This window comes from Hylobates moloch, unplaced genomic scaffold (genome assembly GCF_009828535.3).
Source record: "Hylobates moloch isolate HMO894 unplaced genomic scaffold, HMol_V3 SCAFFOLD_22, whole genome shotgun sequence".
In the NCBI taxonomy this organism is placed as follows: Eukaryota; Metazoa; Chordata; class Mammalia; order Primates; family Hylobatidae; genus Hylobates; species Hylobates moloch.
Window position 1 is genome coordinate 2,050,315 of NW_026652297.1, and position 19,532 is coordinate 2,069,846.

The window sequence follows — 19,532 nt, forward strand, 5'->3', positions numbered from 1 at the left end:
CAAGCAATTCTCTTGCCTCAGTCTCCTGAGTAGCTGAGAGTACAGGCACACACCACAACGCCCAGCTAACTTTTTTGTATTTTTAGTAGAGACGGGGTTTCACCGTGTTGGCCTGGCTGGTCTTGAACTCCTGACCTCAAATGATCTGCCTGCCTCAGCCTCCCAAAGTGTTGGGATTACAGGGGTGAGCCACCGCACGTGGCAGAATTTTGGTCTTTATTAGAAGGCAAGTTGAAGTCATTAAGGATTTTAAGCAAGGGAGATATATGATTAGAATCACATTTTTACTTAAAAAATTTTTTTCAAGTTTATTTTTAAAAATTGGCCGGGTGCGGTGGCATCTATAATCCTAGCACTTTGGGAGACCAAGGCAGATGGATCACCTGAGGTCACCAGTTTGAGACCAGCCTGGCCAACATGGTGAAACCCCATCTCTACTAAAAATACAAAAAGTAGCCAGGTGTGGTGGCGGGCGCCTGTAATCCCAGGTACTCTGGAGGCTGAGGCAGGAGAATCTCTTGAACCTGGGAGGCGGAGGTTGCAGTGGGCCAAGATCATGCCATCGCACTCCAGCCTGGGTGAAAGAGCAAAACTCCGTCTCACAAAAAAAAAAAAAAAAAAAAAAAGACATAAAATTGTACGTATTTATCATGTACAACATGATGTTTTGAAGTATAATGTATATATATATTATGGTTTTTGTTTTGTTTTGTTTCTGAGACAGAGTTTCACTCTGTCGCCCAGTCTGGAGTGCAGTGGCGCGATCGCGGGTTACTGCAACCTCTGCCTTCCGTGTTCAAGCAATTCTCCTACCTCAGCCTCCCGAGTAGCTGGGATTATAGGCATGTGCCACCATGCCCGGCTAATTTTTGTATTTTTAGTAGAGACAGGGCTTCACCATGTTGGCCAGGCTGTTCTCAAACTCCTGGCCTCAAGTGATCCACCCCCCTCAGCCTCCCAAAGTGCTAGGATTACAGGCATGAGCTACCACATGCTTCCGGCCTGTACATATATTATGGAATTATTAAATATAGCTTCTTTTTTTTTTTTGAGACAAGGTCTTGCTCTGTCACTCAGGCTGGAGTGCAGTGGTGCAATCATAGCCCACTGCAGCCTTGAACCCCGGGGCTCAAGTGATCTTCCTGCCTCAGGCTTGCAAGTAGCTGGACTACAGCCAAGCCCACTACATTCAGCTAGTTTGTTTGTTTTAAATGAAAGCAAGTTTGTTAAGAAAATAAAGGAATAAATGAATGGCTACTCCATAGGCACAGGAGCCTAATTTTTCAGTTTTTTGTAGAGAGGAGGTCTCTATATATTCCCCAGGATGGTCTTGAACTCTGGGCCTCTAGTGATCCTAGATCTCAGCCTCCCAAAGCACTGGGATTACAGGCGTGAGCCACAGCATGTCTGGCCAAATCTAGCTCATTAATTAAACTATGCATCACTTCACATAGTTACCATTTCTGTAGTAGAATTGCATTTTAATTTTTAATTTTTTTTTTTGAGATGGAGTCTTGCTCTGTTGCCCAGGCTGGAGTGCAGTGGCACAATCTCAGCTCACCGCAACCTCCGCTTCCCAGGTTCAAGCGATTCTCCTGCCTCAGCCTCCCGAGTAGCTGGGACTACAGGCGCCTGCCACCACGCCCAGCTAATTTTTTGTATTTTCAGTAGAGATGGGGTTTCACCATGTTAACCAGGATGGTCACGATCTCCTGACCTCGTGATCTGCCCACCTCTGCCTCCCAAAGTGCTGGGATTACAGGCATGAGCCACCATGCCCGGCCCTCAAATTTTTTTTTAATTAAATTAAATTTTATTTTTTGAGACAGTGACTTGCACTGTCACCCAGGCTGGAGGGCAGTGGCACAATCTCGGCTCACTGCAACCTCTGTCTCCCGGGTTCAAGAGATTCTCCTGCCTCAGCCTCTCGAGTAGCTGGGATTACAAGCACACACCACCGTGCCTGGCTAACTGTTGTTTTTTGTTTGTTTGTTTGTTTTTGAGATGGAGTCTTGCTCTGTCGCCAGGCTGGTGTGCAGTGGCGCGATCTCGGGTCACTGCAACGTCTGCCTCCTGGGTTCAAGCCATTCTCCTGCCTCAGCCTCCCAAGTAGCTGGGACTACAGGCACACGCCGCCACGCCTGGCTAATTTTTTGTATTTTAGTAGAGACAGGGTTTCACCATGTTGGCCAAGATGGTCTCGATCTCTTGACCTCGTGATCCGCCCACCTCGGCCTCCCAAAGTGCTGGGAATACAGGCATGAGCCACCGTGCCCGGCCTAACTTTTGTGTTGTTAGTAGAGACAGGGTTTAACCCTGTTGGCCAGGCTGGTCTTGAACTCCTGACCTCAGGTGATCTGCCTGCCCTGGCCTCCCAAAGTGCTGAGATTACAAGTGTGAGCCACTGTGCCCTGCCATAATTGCATTTTTATTTTTATTTTTTTGAGACAGTCTTGCTCTGTCACCCAGGCTGGGGTGCAATGGCACGATCTCAGCTCACTGCGACCTCTGCCTCCCAGGTTCAACCAATTCTCCTGCCTCAGCCTCCCAAGTAGCTGGGATTACAGGCACCCACCAGCACACTCGGCTAATTTTTTTTGCATTTTTAGTAGAGACGGGTTTTCACCATGTTGGCCAGGCTGGTCTTGAACTCCTGACCGCAAGAGATCCACAGGCCTCGGCCTCCCAAAGTGCTGGGATTACAGGCATGAGCCAACTCGCCCAGCCATAATTGCATTTTTAAAAGATCACTTGAGTAAAGAATGCAAGGGAGGGCAAACAGTTTCACTGGGTTGGACTACCAAATTGGACAAGGGTAGTGACAGGAGGAAGGAGAAAAGTGGGCACACACAAGAGATCTGTACTTAGGAGTTTCACTCAGTAATTGAAGTGTAAGGGAAAGAGAGAAAGCTGAGGCATTCTACACTCCCCTGCTTCTCTCCCTCACCCTTGAGGTCCAATCATTTAATAAGTCCATTTCATTTCATTGATTGATTTCATAAATATCTTTCCCACCTGTCCCCTCCTTGTCATCCCCACTGCCACTGGCCTAAATAGTCTACCTTTACATTTTTCCCTTTCCAGACAATCCTGCTTGCCATTTTAGCATATGTTCTATCCAAAGACAAATCAGTCAAGTCAGTCCAAGTCCCATTGTCTTGTCATTGAGTCCGTTACAGGATCAAGTCCAATCCCTTCCTAGTGTGGTCTCATCCTACTTTGCCAGTCTCTCCTTTTCCTTCTCAGGCCAAAGCTACTCAAGAAGCATCACACTCACTGAACCCCCAACATCACCTGAAAGTTGAGGTAAATGTTCCTTCACAGCCTAAACCTTCATAAATGCTTTCTTGTGTATTGATTGATTGATTGATTGATTTGAGATGGAGTCACGCCCTGTTGCCCTGGCTGGAGTGCAGTAGCATGATCTCGGCTCACTGCAACCTCTGCCTCCCAGGTTCAAGCGATTCTCTTGCCTCAGCCTCCCGAGTAGCTGGGATTACAGGCATCTGCCACCACGCCTGGCTAATTTTTGTATTTTTAGTGGAGATGGGGTTTCACTATGTTGGCCAGGCTGGTCTCGAACTCCTGACCTCGCGATCCACCCGCCTCAGCTTCCCAAAGTGCTGGGATTACAGGCATGAGCCACTGCGCCTGGCTTTGTGTATTTATTAAATATATACTTGCCTCATTCTTCAGAGGTCACATTGAGAGGTGACAGCATGCTGGCAGTCCTCACAGCCTTCACTTGCTCTCAGCGCCTCCTCTGCCTGGGCTCCCACTTTGGCGGTACTTGAGGAGCCCTTCAGCCCACTGCTGCACTGTGTGAGCCCCTTTCTGGGCTGGCCAAGGTGGGAGCCAGCTCCCTCAGCTTGCAGGGAGGTGTGGAGGGAGAGGCGCGAGCAGGAACCACGGCTGCGCGCGGCGCTTGCGGGCCAGCTGGAGTTCCGGGTGGGGGTGGGCTTGGCGGGCCCCGGACTCAGAGAGCAGCCGGCCGGCCCTGCCGGCCCCAGGCAATGAGGGACTTAGCACCCGGGCCAGCGGCTGCAGAGGGTGTACTGGGTCCCCTAGCAGTGCCAGCCCACCGGCGCTGCACTCGATTTCTCGCCAGGCCTTAGCTGCCTTCCCACGGGGCAGGCCTCGGACCTGCAGCCCGCCATGCCTGAGCCTTCCCCCGCCTCCGTGGGCTCCTGTGCGGCCGGAGCCTCCCCGACGAGCGCCACCCCCTGCTCCATGGCGCCCAGTCCCATCAACCACCCAAGGGCTGAGGAGTGCGAGCGCAACTGGCAGGCAGCTCCACCTGCAGCCCCGGTGCAGGATCTACTGGGTGAAGCCAGCTGGGCTCCTGAGTCTGGTGTAGACGTGGAGAACCTTTACGTCTAGCTCAGGGATTGTAAATACACCAATCAGCACCCTGTGTCTAGCTCAGGGTCTGTGAATGCACCAATCGACACTGTATCTAGCTGCTCTGGTGGGGCCTTGGAGAACCTTTATGACTAGCTCAAGGTTTGTAAACACACCAATCAGCACCCTGTGTCTAGCTCGAGGTTTGTGAGTGCACTAATCGACACTCTGTATCTGGCTGCTCTGGTGGGGCCTTGGAGAACCTTTATGTCTAGCTCAAGGATTGTAAATGCACCAATCAGCGCCCTGTCAAAACAGACCACTTGGCTCTACCAATCAGCAGGATGTGGGTGGGGCCAGATAAGAGAATAAAAGCAGGCTGCCGGAGCCGGCAGTGGCAACCCACTCGGGTCCGGTTCCACATTGTGGAAGCTTTGTTCTTTTGCTCTTTGCAGTAAATCTTGTTACTGTTCACTCTTTGGGTCCATACTGCTTTTATGAGCTGTAACACTCACTGCGAAGGTCTGCAGCTTCACTCCTGAGCCAGCGAGACCACGAACCCACCAGAAGGAAGAAACTCCGAACACATCCGAACATCAGAAGGAACGAACAACTCCGGACGCGCCAGCTTAAGAGCTGTAACACTCACCGCGAGGGTCTGCGGCTTCATTCTTGGTCAGTGAGACCAAGAACCCACTAATTCCACACACAACATGATCTTCCTATTGCTAGTAATTTTCCACTCCCTTCTCTCCTGTAAATTCCTATTCACACAAGACCCAGCTCTGATGTCAAGTCTCTGTAGGCTTTTTTAACACTCCCACTCCCCAGATAGGATTAATTGCTTCCTTGTCTGTGCTCCTAAAGCACTTTATACATGTCTTTGTCCTACTTATTTCATTGTATTATAGGTATCTTAGGAGGCACAGGCTAATGCAATCAATGAATGCCCCGACCTTGAAAGGTTGTTAGGAGGATTAAATGGGATAACAAATGCACAGTTCATGTTTTCTTTCTTCATCCCTTTCTTAATAATAATAATAATCTGTATTACAATTTACCAAGTATAAACTTTGATAGTGTACCACACTGTGTCTCAGTTGATCTGGGAATAAACCTGTGAGATAGAGATGGGATTATTATTTCTACTTTATACTTGGAGGAAGTGAAGTACAGAAGCATTAAAAAGTGGTAATATGGGTGGGTCAGTGGAACACCTGCTATTGTTCAAGGCCAGGTGGAGTGCTAATGCCTGTAATCCCAGTGCTTTGGGAGGCTCAGGTGGGAGGATCACCTAAGGCCAGGAGTTCAAGACTAGCCTGGACAACATAGTGAGACCCTTCTTTACAAAAGATAAGCAAAAGAATTACTTTGAGCATGTGCCTCTAGTCCTAGGTATGAGGGAGGATCCCTTGAGTGTAGGAGTTCGTATTTGCAGTGAGCTATAATTGTGCCACTGCACTCCAGCCTGGGTGACAGATTAAGACCCTGTCTCTAAAAGAGTCAAGTTTTCGGGTTACAAAATTTGTGATGTGTTTTTTTGATAAAATACAATTTTATATATTTATGGTGACGTTTTGATATATGTATACACTGTGGAATGACTAAATCAAGCGAATTAACATCCATTAACTTTATTGAGGTGTGGGGTGAGAGCATTTAAGATCTACTCTTAGCAATTTTCAAATGCATTATACATTGTTATTAACTACAGTCACTGTGTTGTACAATAGATCTAAATTTTCCTCTAACTGAAATTTTGTATCTCTTGACCAACATCTCCCTAATCTCCCTCCCCCAAATCTGTGATCTTTCTTTTCTTTTTTTTTTTTTTTAATTAAGGACCATTGTGACAGTAAGTGATCTTTCCTTTAAACCACAGTGCTTCTGGTATGCTCCAAATTGCGGGTAGCCACGCGTTGTTGAGTAGTGAGTTCTGGGTACTTTGCGTGTAGTAAGGATGAGCAGAGTTTTCATTACCCGGTTGTAACGTAAAATGTATTTCTCACTGTGGGTCCAGAGTTTTTAAAACGCATGAAAACTCCTGTGCTAGCACAATGCCAAGTTCTAAATAACGTTTATTAAATGGAATTATAGTATTTTATTTTCATTTTGTATTTATTTTTGTTTCCTCAAGCTATCGCCTCCATTCGTAGCTACTGGACGGTAGAGACCATACCATCTTTATTTTTCCGATTCCCAGTGGAGTGCTTGTTATGATGTGGGCTCACTTAATGTGTGTCAGATAAAAGTCTGAATGGATACATCAGTGGAAGGGATAATATAGCTCAGCGAATGTGCTTGAAAGTAACTGCTGTTCTAACTCCTGGTATTCTTCCGATTCTACTGTGAGACCTGACATTGTTCAGTTAATCGTTTCCAAGGGCCCTAGTCCCGCAGACAGTGAGACCAAGAATGATTTGCACTCAAGAAGTACCACTTGCCCTTAGTCAATATGGCATCCTGAATGACTTCCGGAAAGGGCACCGCAAAAAAACAAAAAAACAAAAACCGTTGACATTAGTCAAAATGGCCATCTTTGGCTTCGCTTTGTCAGAATGCGCATGCCCGTTCCCGTCACCTCCGCGTGACCCTGACGCTTACGTCACACCGTAGAGGGACGGCGCGGGATGAATAAATTTCTCTGTGATTGGTTGGTGAAGGTTTTCAAACCGGAGCTGGCGGCGCGGCGCTGCCCTGCCGTTGGGTGAGGCGCGGAGCGAAGTGAAGGGCGGCCCAGGTGGGGCCGGGCTGACTGAAGTGAGTAGTGGGGGTGCCAGACCAGGTGCGTCTGGCGCTGGATTGTGATAGGAAGCAGAGTGTTCGTGTGGTGAGCCGTGGCCGCCGCGGGGGTCCGGGACGGCGGGACAGGCCGGCAGCCACAGCCTCTCCACTCGGGCTTTTCTGGGGCGGGGGTCGGGGCAGGCCGAATGGACGTGGCCTGGGAGGGTCGGGGGCTTCTGTCTTGGCTCCGGGTTTTGTGGAGAGCCGGGGGCATCTTTTTGAGGTGGTGGCTGGACCAGGGCAGGAGTCATCCTAAAGAAGAGTCTCTCAGTTAGATACGAGTTTACGAGTGGCTGGAGTGACACCCCACCGTTTTCGAAGGGAAGCGCCCTGGTGTTTGAGAGGCCCGGACGGCCTGCACTGGAGCCCCTCTACTTCGTGGGTCGCGTGTGTCTAGGGAGGCAATGACATCTTGTCCTTCTCATCCTAATTCTTAGCCTCAGTAACAACGAGGCCTTCCTTGTACACTTTCACGTACATTTCTCTTCACAGGATTTCATTCGCAGGCCGAGAGGTGTGTGTAGGAAAGGGGGGGTAGGTGGGTAGATAAGCCTTTTTTTTTTTTTTTTTTTTTTGAGAAAGCAGTATCTTTCTAATGTGTCGGGTAAATAAGCTTTCCGAGTTATTGTAGGTGTTTAGAGAAGGCGCCTTTCCTGTAGCTTAATCATTCAATAGGTGTTTATTTTTTGGAGGGGATTTTTAAAAAATTGTATATTTAGGGGGTACAAGTGCAGATTTCTTACATACATATATCGCGTCGTGGTGAGGTCTGCGCTCTCAGTGTCCCCATCACTCAAATAGTGAACATTGTACCCAATACGTGGTTTTTGAACCCTCAGTCCCCTCCACCTTCCCATCTTTTGTATTCTCCAGTGTGTATTATTCCACTCTGTATGTCTGTGTACCCACTGATTAGCTTTCACTTATAAGTGAGAACATGCGGTATTTGACATTCTGAGTTATTTCACTGAAGAGAATGGCCTCCAGTTCTATCCATGTTGCTGCAAAAGACGTGATTTCATTCTTTTTTATGGCTGAGTAGTATTCTGTGTATGTCTGTCTATATATTACATTTTCTTTATCCAATCCTCCGTTGATGAACACTTAGGTTGATACCGTATCTTTGCTATTGTAAATTCTGCTGCGATAAAAATATCAATGCAGGGGTCTTTTTGATATACTGATTTCTTTCTTTTTTTTTGAGACGGAGTCTTGCTCTGTCGCCCAAGCTGGAGTGCAGTGGTGCGATCTCGGCTCACTGCAAGCTCCGCCTCCCGGGTTCACGCCATTCTGCCTCAGCCTCCTGAGTAGCTGGGACTATCGGCGCCCGCCACCACGCCCGGCTAATTTTTTGTATTTTTAGTAGAGACGGGGTTTCACCGTGTTAGCCAGGATGGCCTTGATCTACTGACCTCCTGATCTGCCCACCTCGGCCTCCCAAAGTGCCGGGATTACAGGCGTGAGCCACCGCGCCCGGCCGATATACTGATTTCTTACCCTTATACCCATTAGTGGGATTGCTGGATCGAACGGTAGTTCCATTTTTAGTTCTTTGAGAAGTCTCCATACTGTTTTCCATAAAAGTTGTACTAGTTTACTTTTTTTTTCTTTTTCTTTTCTTTTTTTTTTTTTTTTTTTGAGAAGGAGTCTTGCTCTGTGGTCCAGGCTGAAGTGCAGTGGTGCGATCTCGGCTCACTGCAAACTCTGCGTCCCAGGTTCAAGTGATTCTTCTGCCTCAGCCTCCGGAGCAGCTGGAATTACAGGTGTGCACCACCATGCCTGGCTAATTTTTTATTTTTAATAGAGATACGGTTTCACCATGTTGGCCAGGCTGGTCTTGAACTCCTGGCCTCATGTGATCAGACTGCCTTGGCCTCCCAAAATGCTGGGATTAGAGGCGTCAGCCACCACGCCCGGCCTGTTTACTTTCATTCAATAGGTATTTCTTAAGTGCAAAGTTTAAGTAGAAGACAGTCTTATTTGGTCTTAAAGAATGTGCAGTTAATTTGGGGTAACAGAACTTAAGATAACTGGTGAGTCTGGTAAGCCTATACATTGTTGAGAGTACTGTACATTAGTACTGTACATCCCTTTTAGAAAACATTTTGGCACTATTAAGAGCCATAAAAGGTTTTTACACCCTAATATAGCACTCCTAGCCTTGGAAATCTATTCTAAGGAACACAGTCACCTGAAGAAAAATACTGTCCATAGGAATGCTCAATTCATTTATTCACCAAATATTTATTAGTCATTTACCAAATGTCGGGTACTGTTCTAGGCATCAGGGAAGAAAACACAAAAATCTCTGCTTTCTTGGAACTTAAGCTAGAGGAGAAACAGACAATAAACGGAATAAATATGTAAGTATGTTAGATGGAGAGAAGTGCTTTGGAACAGAGTAAAGCAGGGTAATGTTAGAGAAAGGCTGCAATTTACAACAGGATGGAAAGGCCTCACTGAGAAAGCAGCATCTGAGTAAAGATATTTGAGGTGAGAGAGTGACCATGCAAGAGATTCCAGGCAGAGGTAAGTGAAAAACTGGAAATGACCTAAACGTCCAAAGAAGAGAATAGTTAAACAGTTGTTCATCAACTCTTTAGAACTTAATGGAAACATGATAGAAGCAAAACACAAAATTATATGTAACATATGATTGTAACACCATGAAATAAGAGTGTGAAATGGGCAAAGATTAGATCAGGTGGTACATATAGTTGTTTAGGGTAGTGAGATTTTTGTTTTGCTATTTTTTGTTTGTTTGTTTTTGAGACAGAGTTTCACTCTTGTTGCCCAGGCTGGAGTGCACTGGCACCATCTTGGGTCACTGCAACCTCCACCTCCCAGGTTCAAGCGATTCTCCTGCCTCAGCCTCCCAAGTAGCTGGGATTACAGGCACGCACCACCCCTGCCTAATTCTGTATTTTTAGTGGAGACAGGGTTTCTCCGTGTTGATCAGGCTGGTCTCAAACTCTGACCTCAGGTGATCCATCTGCCTCGGCCTCCCAAAGTGCTGGGATTACAGGCGTGAGCCACTGCACCTAGCCTGTTTTACTGTTAATTTTTTGAACATAGAAGATTAATAATAAACAGTATTTTTGTATCTGCTAAATGAATGTTATAGATAATAAAGGAAATCATTTTGGACTGAAATGGTTAGGGAAGGCTTCAGTGAATTGGTGAGACTTATTCTAGACCTTGAAGGATGGAAGACCAGAATAGGAAGAATTCACAGGGAAAAAAAGAGGTATTTAGTATGCTGAACTTCTAGTAATTTTCTGAAAAATCACAATTCAAATCTTCCCTTCCTTATTTTAGTCTTCATGTTGGATTGAGAACATTTTGTTTACTCTCTGCAAGTTATTTGCTTATAAAGAACATTTGGTTTCAAGATAATCCTTCTGTCCGCCAGTTGTATTAGAGACTTTCGATACAGTGAAGCAGAAGCTGGACATTCAGGAAAAGAATTGTCCTCACATTGTCCTCAAATGTGTTCCTATGAAAGGATCTTAAAGTACTGAGATTATCTTTGATAATGGTTTTCCTTGACAGCAGGGAATCTATATTGTTGATTTCTTGGAAATCTCCAGATTTAGCAACGTTTGTGGGAAAGTTTTTCATTAAAACACTTTCCTGAAAAACTCCAGCAACCTTTCATTGCTTTGTCTTAAAGTATTTAACACCCTGGATGCATCTAAAAAACCTGATATATAGGTCTCTTAATAATGTTTGAAGGAGGAGGAGGAAGAGGATAGCGACTTTTCCCAGGATACCCTACAGTAGGATCTGTAATAGTCTGTTATTCTGAAGGACGATATCTATCTCTTGGCTGGGTGATTGAAATTAAATTGGGGGCTCAAAGCAATCACATCCAGCTGAGACTCTTTCATGGTGTTTCCAGATTGCTCCCTTAGGGATACTCACAGATTGGGAATCTGTAACATAGTGACTTCTCCACCTCTGGGGCTCCCCATCAATAACAGCTGAGATTCTCTAGCACCTTTTGGTTTAAATGCTCCACAAACTGATTTTCTTGCTGCACACAGGGATCGTTTCAGCTTTCCCGAAAGGCAGCAGTCTCTGTTGTGGAAAGTGACAGCTGTTTTACAGCTGCAAAAGCAATGTACTACAATATGACTTTGTTTTTGTTTCCTTTCACATTAGTATATCTCCTAGCTGTGGACTAAATAATACATGGGGGGAAATAAACAAGTATTCATGAGGGTGAAAATGTGACCCAGCAGGAAAATTACAACTATTTTCAATTGACGTTGAATAGGGTGAGTAAATTTTAGCTTTTTGAGTTACAATTTGGCTGAGATATCAGAGTTAGTACTGATATAGAAAGATATTTTTGTCATCTATAAATAATTCCTGAGAGTCACTTCTGTAGAATGTTAATAAAAATATATGGTCCCCTAGCATATAAAGAGAAGAGGATTATATTCTGCTAGTGCCATTTTTGGATTACCCTAAGTAAATCTATGTTAGAGGAAAAAATAACTCTTCAGAAGCAGCAAACCTCATCTAGAACAGCTTGTTTAAAAGCCTAGACCTGGTCAAATTTTGCTGTTTCCTTGATTCTTCTTGGTCTGGGTTCCAGCTATAATTTGTGTTTTATATGTGTTGCTGTTTATATGACATGTTATGGTTTGGGGGAGGTCTCTGAGTAGGTCTGCAACATATATGGTCTAATTGATATTTTTGTAACATATCATCTCTTCGATGTGTTGGGTTGGAGAGAATATAGATTTTGGACTCAGACCTGGGTTTCAATGAGAGCTTGACATTTATTAGTTAATTAAAGGTCTCTGGCCTTAGTTGCCCATTGTCTGTAAAATGGAGACAATTAGTGAGGCCAGGTTAGTGAGGCCAGGCATGGTGTCTCACGCCTGTAATCCCAGCACTTTGGGAGGCCGAGGCAAGCAGATTGCTAGAGGTCAGGAGTTCGAGACCAGCCTGGCTAACATGGTGAAACTCCATCTCTACTAAAAATACAAAAAAAAATTAGCCGGGCCTTGTGGTGGGCACCTGTAATCCCAGCTACTTGGGAGGCTGAGGCAGGAGAATCACTCGAACCCTGAAAATGGAAGTTGCAGTGAACCGAGATGGTGCTACTGCACTCCAGCCTGGGTGACAGAGCGAGATACCGTCTCAAAGAAAAAGTCAAATTCACTTAAAGAAAAAGTATACGTGAAGTGTCTAGTGTCTGAATCATTTCAAAGCACCGAGTAAATACTGGATTCTTTTCTTTCTAATTGTATAGTATTATTTTTTAAAATGGTCTAAAATTCTGAATTTAGTGATATCCTTATTTGGAGACAGCCTAAGGGGGAAAAACACCTAAATTTGAGAATCACTGTTTTAGGATGGAAGTAACAACTATCAGACCAAAACCAAACCTAAACAAAAGAAACTCACTTCATACCAACTAAAAGATACCTTATATTTTGGTAGTAAGATTGTAAACTTATACATTTTAAAATTTTTTTAATATTCTATGAGGTAAATAGAGCAAGTGTTATTGTTTTCACTTTATAGATGAGTCTTGGAATTTAAGTGATTTACTGAAGATTATACCACTGGTAGATAGAAGAGCTAAAGGTTTGTCCCAGGACCTAATTATTTATTTATTTATTTATTTATTTTAAGAGAAGGGGATCTTGTGATGATAAGGGTGGTCTCAAACTCCTAGACTCAAGTGATCCTCCCACCTCAGCCTCCTGAGTAGGTGGGACTACAGGCACGCACCACCACACCCATCTTGTCCCAGGACTTCTGCTCCCTCTCCCGCTTTTAACTGTTCTTTTTGCTTTAAATTATATTACACGTTGATGTTGAGGTAGAATGGAAATTCTTTTGACCACAGCGTCACAGATATGTGTGTGTTTGTTCTCTGAATTAACATTTATCAACTTTTTTGTGTGAGCATCATATTAAATACTACATGCTTGCGTGTGTAATATAGTAGTGCCACATGTAAGGTTTCTCCCCTCAAATTTAGATTCTAGCTGGGACACAGGGCAGAATCATATGGTAAAGTTTAATTCAAGTGCAAAGAGTTTGTATCTGAGTGGCAACTACCTGAAGCAGTAGGGGAAAGACTGGAGGCAGGGAGCGCAATTGAAGTGAGTGGTGACAACCTGCAAGTGATAAGGGGGTGGGTATGGTAGATACATGAGAGAAGAGTACACAAGGTTTAGTGATTATGCTGTGGGAAAGGGAGGAACCAGAGGTGATTCTGAAGTTTGGAACTGAGCGACTGAGAGAATGATAAAAATAGGGAAATCAAAATTGGAAGTCAGTAGGGTATGGCATAGGGTAGGTCAATGAGTAGGGTAGTTCATGGACATGAACAGGAAGAGTAGAACAGTGTCAGGAGGCTGAGGCCAGAGAATCACTTGAACCTGGGAAGCAGAGGTTGCAGTCAGCTGAGGTGGCGCCAGTGCACTCTGGCCTGGGGGTCAGAGCAAGACTCTATCTCAAAAAATTTAAAAAAAAAAAAAAATGGACAAGAGAACAGGTTATATTGTAATTTAAGACTTAAAACTCCCCCTAAAAAAGCTTTTTTTAAAACAACCAGTTTTCAACATCCTAGCACCATGAAATTTTCCTTTTTGAATTCTTGGACAGATAGAAGTTTTGCTGTGGTATTGAGCTGTCTTATAGTCTCACGATATATAAGTGAATGCCAAGATGATAGAAAGCAATACCTTATATTAAAACTACTGATTAGAGTCTTCCATTTTTACCTCACGAGAGCCAAAGGAAATCAACATTTGAATTGACTACCCAATGTCCTGCCCCTGTTTCTGTCCTGTAGCACTTAGGGTATGTTGCCTATTTCGTTATATTGTTAAATCCATGGCATCTCCATGAATTCCACAGCTCTTCCTGCCGGTTTTAATGCTGTCCTTTTAGTTTTGTTCTTAGTTTAGAGAAAGATCTTTGTAGTAAATTTGTTGGTCTGGTTGCTTAGCAGCTTGCTGTGATTATGTAGCTTAGAACAGATACTTGCCGTTTGAAAATCTTGGTTTCCGGCCCTGGTTCAGGTATATATTGCATCCAGGCTTGGAACTGAGAACTTTTTTTCTATTATAGCAATTATCATATGAGTATAAATGTATAATTCTGCAGCATTTAATATAAAATAACTTTATGTATATATATATATATATATATATCCAGCTTTTTTTGTTTTTGAAGAGACAGAGTCTTACTCTGGCACCCAGACTGGAGTGCAGTGGCACCATCTTAGCTCACTACACCCTCTGCCTCCCAGGTTCAAGCGATCATCCTGCTTCAGCTGCCCAAGTAGCTGGGATTACAGGCGCAAATCACTGTGCCCAGCTAATTTTTGTGTTTTTAGTAGAGACAGGGTTTTACCATGTTGGCCCAGGCTGGTCTCGAACCCCTGACCTCAAGTGATCCGCCCGCCTTGGCCTCCCAAAATGCTGGGATTACAGGCGTGAGCTGCCGTGCCCAGCCTATGCTCATATATTTTTGTCCTTTCTGCTTTTTTATGTATTTTTTTCTTGCTGTCATAGCTTGTGGTACAATCTTATAAACATTGCAAAATCACTAATCCTTCGTAAGAGTTCTTAAAATTTTATTTAGGAAATAAGGACATGGACTAGAATGTTGAAGCATTGCTTAAGAGAAACATAAGAATCTATTTCTGAGGACATTAAATTTCTAATGAAATTTGACTTTTTATTTCGTTTCCTTGATAGTTTTCATAACATCCAGTTAATGTCTTTCTTTCTTGACTGTTAAGCGAAGATCTTATTTCCTCAAAGTGTTCCCAGTTAAAGTCTATTTGGAATAGAACCGCCTGTAACGACACTGTTTCTTCTATAGTATCAGCAGGCCTTTGGGGGGAAATACAGAGTCTGAAATTCACTATACAGGACACAGTAGCAAATGATTTTTGCTTTGCCCTTCGAACTGTGAAGGTGGTGTATTGTCTTTCTGATGCCAGAATGTGGTACAACATAATCCTTTGCCTCTACTTAGTATAAATTTATTAGACGTAGTTCCTGCACGCAGCCCAGCAGAGAGCCCTGCATTACAGAAATAATTCTTGTGCTGCTGAGCTGGCGATTTTCCCACTTAATCACTCGTGTGACGTCATCTGTGCTTTTGGTAGAAAATGTGCTGACCATGTCCTGCATTTTAAAAGGCAGTTGCGACAGGGGCATTAGCTAAAAATGAAATTAAAAATAGATATTTTAAGTTACATTGTAGGTCTTCAAAGCCCACAAGGAATAAACTGGCAAAAGTATTAATCAATAGGCTTGACTTAAAGAACCACATTTTGTTGTTGGTCAGTCACTTAGTAATGAACTGACATGCTCTTTCCTATTTGTTTTCTGCTCCAAAGTGATTGGAGGGGCTGTTATATTCAAAGGTCTGAAATGGTTTTCTAATTTTCAGATGAGTCTTAAACATTCCAAGTTTGTTTTTATAATAAGAATCACACAAAACATCTGTTGTTAGCTTGAGATTCTTATAATGGTAGTTATAAATGGAAGAGTCCAGTTGTTGGTCACTGATGGCTGGACTGCTATAGAATCTTTTGTTGTGGGCAAGAAGGCAGGACCCCTAATGTATATTTGATTTCTTGGCAGAAAGATGGATACTATGATGCTGAATATGCGGAATCTGTTTGAGCAGCTTCTGCGCCGGGCGGAGATTCTCAGTGAAGGAAATGAACTCCGTAAGTCATTCTGAGCTGGCCTGTCCAAAAGGAAAAACAGATTTCAAATTTGGAATTTTTACAAAGCTGAAGTATTTTCCAGTCTTAAAGTTGTTTTTCATTTGGGTTACCTAAAAAGAAAGCAGTGGTCACTTACGTGGTCAAAGCCTAATGGGCACTCATTCTAAATGGTCACTAAAATTCTTTTCTATAGCTGCTCTTAATAGGTTTTAGCCAGGCTTTTTTATTATCTTTATTTATTTTTTTGAGATGGAGTCTCTCTCTGTCACCCAGGCTGGAGTGCAGTGGTGACATCTCGGCTCACTGCAACCTCTGCTCCCCGGGGTTCAAGCGATTCCCTGTCTCAGCCTCTCGAGTAGCAGGGATTACAGATGCACGCCACCACGCCCGGCTAATTTTTTGTATTTTTAGTAGAGACGGGATTTTGCCATGTTGACCAGGCTATTCTTGAACTTCTGACCTCAGGTGATCCGCCCGCCTTGGCCTCCCAAAGTGCTGGGATTACAGGCGTGAGCCACCGTGCCCGGCTGCTTTTTTATTATCAAGATTCTTTTTCCACTGAAGAGTTGGTACTATTTTCTGTGCCATGAACTGGGAAAAATTTACTAGGATGTTGCTTTTTTCTTTAGAGTAGTAGTTGTCTATTTTTTATCCTGGATTTTCTTTGTGTTCTATAAAGCATTTTCAGTTGAAGTGGGAAAAAGTCATAATTTCTTCTTTCTTTTTTTTTTTTTTTAAGAATCTCACTCTGTCACCCAGGTTGCACCACTATGCCCAGCTACTTCTTAAAAAATTTTTTTTTTTTACTTTTTAAAATTTTTTTTTTATTTTTGAGATGGAGTCTCGCTCTGTTGCCCAGGCTGGAGTGCAGTGGTGTAATCTCAGCTCACTGCAAGCTCCACCTCCCGGGTTCACGCCATTCTCCTGCCTCAGCCTCCCAAGTAGCTGGGACTACAGGCGCCCGCCACCAAGCCCAGCTAATTTTTTTGTATTTTCAGTAGAGACGGGGTTTCTCTGTGTTAGCCAGGATGGTCTCGATCTCCTGACCTCGTGATCCGCCCGCCTCGGCCCCCCAAAGTGCTGGGATTACAGGCGTGAGTCACCGCGCCTGGCCTTAAAAATTTTTTTGTAGAGATAAGGTCTCCCTATTTTACCCAGGCTGGTGTCCAACTCCTGGCCTCAAGCAGTCCTCTCACTTCTGCCTCCCAAAGTGCTGGGATTATAGGCATGAGCCACCAGGCCCAGTCCGTAATTTCTTTTTGAAAGAGATACTAGGCATCTGCTTTCACCTACTTCATATATTTGATGCTAAATAATTAAGGATTGAGAGCCAGGTTTGGTGGCTTGCACCTGTAATCCCAGCTACTCAGGAGGCTGAGGCAGAAGAATCACTTGAGGCCAGGAGTTTGAGACCAGCTTGGGCAACATAGCAAGACTGTCTCTGAAAATATTGGCGGTCGGGCATAGTGGCTCATGCCTGTAATCTTAGCACTTTGCGGGGCTGAGATGGGTGGATCAATTGAGTCCAGGAGTTTGAGACCAGCCTGGGCAACATGGCAAAACCCCATCTCTTTTTTTTTTTTTTTTTTTTTGAGACAGAATCTCACTCTGTCACCCAGGCTGGAGTGCAGTGGCGTGATCTCGGCTCACTGCAACCTCCACCTCCCTGGCTCAAGCAATTGTCCTGCCTCAGCCTCCTGAGTAGCTGGGATTATAAGTGTCCGCCACCACACTCGGCTGATTTTTGTGTTTTTAGTAGAGATGGGGTTTTGTCATGTTGGCCAGGCTGGTCTTGAACTCCTGACCTCAAGTGATCTGCCCACCACAGCCTCCCAAATTGCTGGGATTACAGGTGTGAGCACCCAGCCACAAAAACCCCATCTCTACAGAAACAAAACAAAACAAAACAAAACAAAAACAGCCGGTGTGGTGGGCATGCTCCTGTGATCCCAGCTACCTGGGAGGTGAGGTGGGAGGATCACTGGGGAGGCAGAGGTTGCAGTAAGCCGAGATCACACTCCTGTACTGCAGCCTGGGACAGAGCGAGACCCTGTTTCAAAAACAAAAAAATTAGCTGGGTGTGGTGACACATGCCTGTGGTCCCAGATACTCAGGAGGCTGAAGGATCACTTGAGCCCAGGAGTTTGAGGCTACAGTGAACTATGATTATGCGACTACACTCCAGCCTGGGTGACAGTGAGACTCCATTTCCCCGGGGGGAAATAATAAAGAGAATTGAGATGGCGTGGTGAGCTGGGGAGAAAAAGGAAGTGCTAAGAGAGGAACAGTCTGGGAAATAAATTAGCAAGAAAGAAAAATGGGGATGATGGTACTGACGTGATTCAAGGGAATTATTCTATACCAGTTTCTCTTTGTATTACCATCCTCTGCTATTTCAGATTTTCATTAATACCTAATTTAGTAAATGTTGCTCTCAAGTCAGCCTCACTGGTGTTAATGTTAAGAACTGTGTCTTGAACTTTTTTTATTTCTATAGTACTTACTGTGGTATCTTGCGTATGCCATTCAATATTTTCTTTGAATTGATTGATGTTTTTAATAGCTCTTATCCACTTACAGGCCTTTCAAAACAATATTCTATTTTCTCTCTCTAATAGCTGCAGCATGACCCTGTCATCTGGTACCAGCTCAGTAACCACAATGGCATACTAATTAGGTTTCTCTTTGAGGTCACATCATCTCAGAAGATGGATCAGAGTGTGGTGGGGACTAGAGTATGGAATAAGAGATCTTAAAACTCAGGTTCATTCAGCAAATACTTTGTGAGAACCTATCAGGGCTTCTAGCATTTTTGAGTTGAGGGAAAGGGATGACTAAATGGTGTCATGGAGGAAAGGGTTTGAGCTGAGCTTTAGCTGTAGGGTAGAATCCCAAGAGGCGGAGATGAAAGGGGGTATTTTAGATCAGGTGACAGCCTGAGCGGAGGCAAGAGGGTGTGGGACTTGAGGGGACTAGGAGTAAGGGGGAGTGACATAATCAGAACTGTGCTTTGGAAAGATTACCCTGGCAGAGGTGTAGTCTGCATTAGAGGTGGATGCTGGGACACTGACTAGGAATTACATGGTTGTCATAGCTCAGGAAAGAGGCAATAACAGCCCTAACTGGCATGGTGGTTGTGAAGATGGAAGTAGGGAGAAATGGGTAGAAGAGATTGTGATAATAAGACCTGTAGAAGGAGGCAGCTGATAGAATATGGGGGCAGAGGAAAGAATCTGTGGTTTAAGAGTGTTGATAACTAGTGCTGGCTTTTACCTGTTATTTCTGTGTCTGTTTTTCCACCTATAAAATAGGAATTTAAACATCTTTATTTTCTTTGTGGGAGTGCTATGAGGATTTGGGCATAAATTGAGATATTAGTTGTGAAAATACTTTGGGAAATGATTATGCCAAAAATCTCCCCCCAAGATATTTATTTTTACGGAAATGCTGATTTTATTGTATAAGCAAATTTTTACCTTCCCATTTATTTCTATTATAAAATAGAGGTACATTTTATCTCCTTCTCCAGATCTCTAATTTGGAATGTTGGCTTTTTTTATTTTTTATTTTTATTTTTTGAAACAAGTTTCATTCTTGTTGCCCAGGCTGGAGTGCGATGGTGCAGTCTCAGCTCACTGCAATCTCCGCCTCCCAGGTTCAAGTGATTCTCCTGCCTCAGCCTCCCAAG

General features: G+C 44.1%; 1 protein-coding gene across 6 annotated transcripts in view; it reads left to right on the top strand.

The window, feature by feature from the left end:
• The first annotated feature begins 7,004 nt into the window (after positions 1–7,004).
• The window catches only part of RACGAP1 (Rac GTPase activating protein 1), a 34,906-nt gene continuing 22,378 nt past the window's right edge, over positions 7,005–19,532 (top strand). The window contains exons 1-2 of one of the 6 annotated variants that reach the window (XM_032143677.2): positions 7,005–7,171; positions 15,756–15,844. In XM_032143677.2, coding sequence (XP_031999568.1) covers positions 15,760–15,844 — 85 coding nt within the window. In that variant the 5' untranslated portion in view covers positions 7,005–7,171; positions 15,756–15,759. Of the gene's footprint in view, positions 7,172–11,386; positions 11,406–12,710; positions 12,730–15,755; positions 15,845–19,532 lie in introns of those variants that run through there. The other 5 variants (XM_032143678.2, XM_032143676.2, XM_058433570.1 and 2 more) reach the window with 5 other exon arrangements.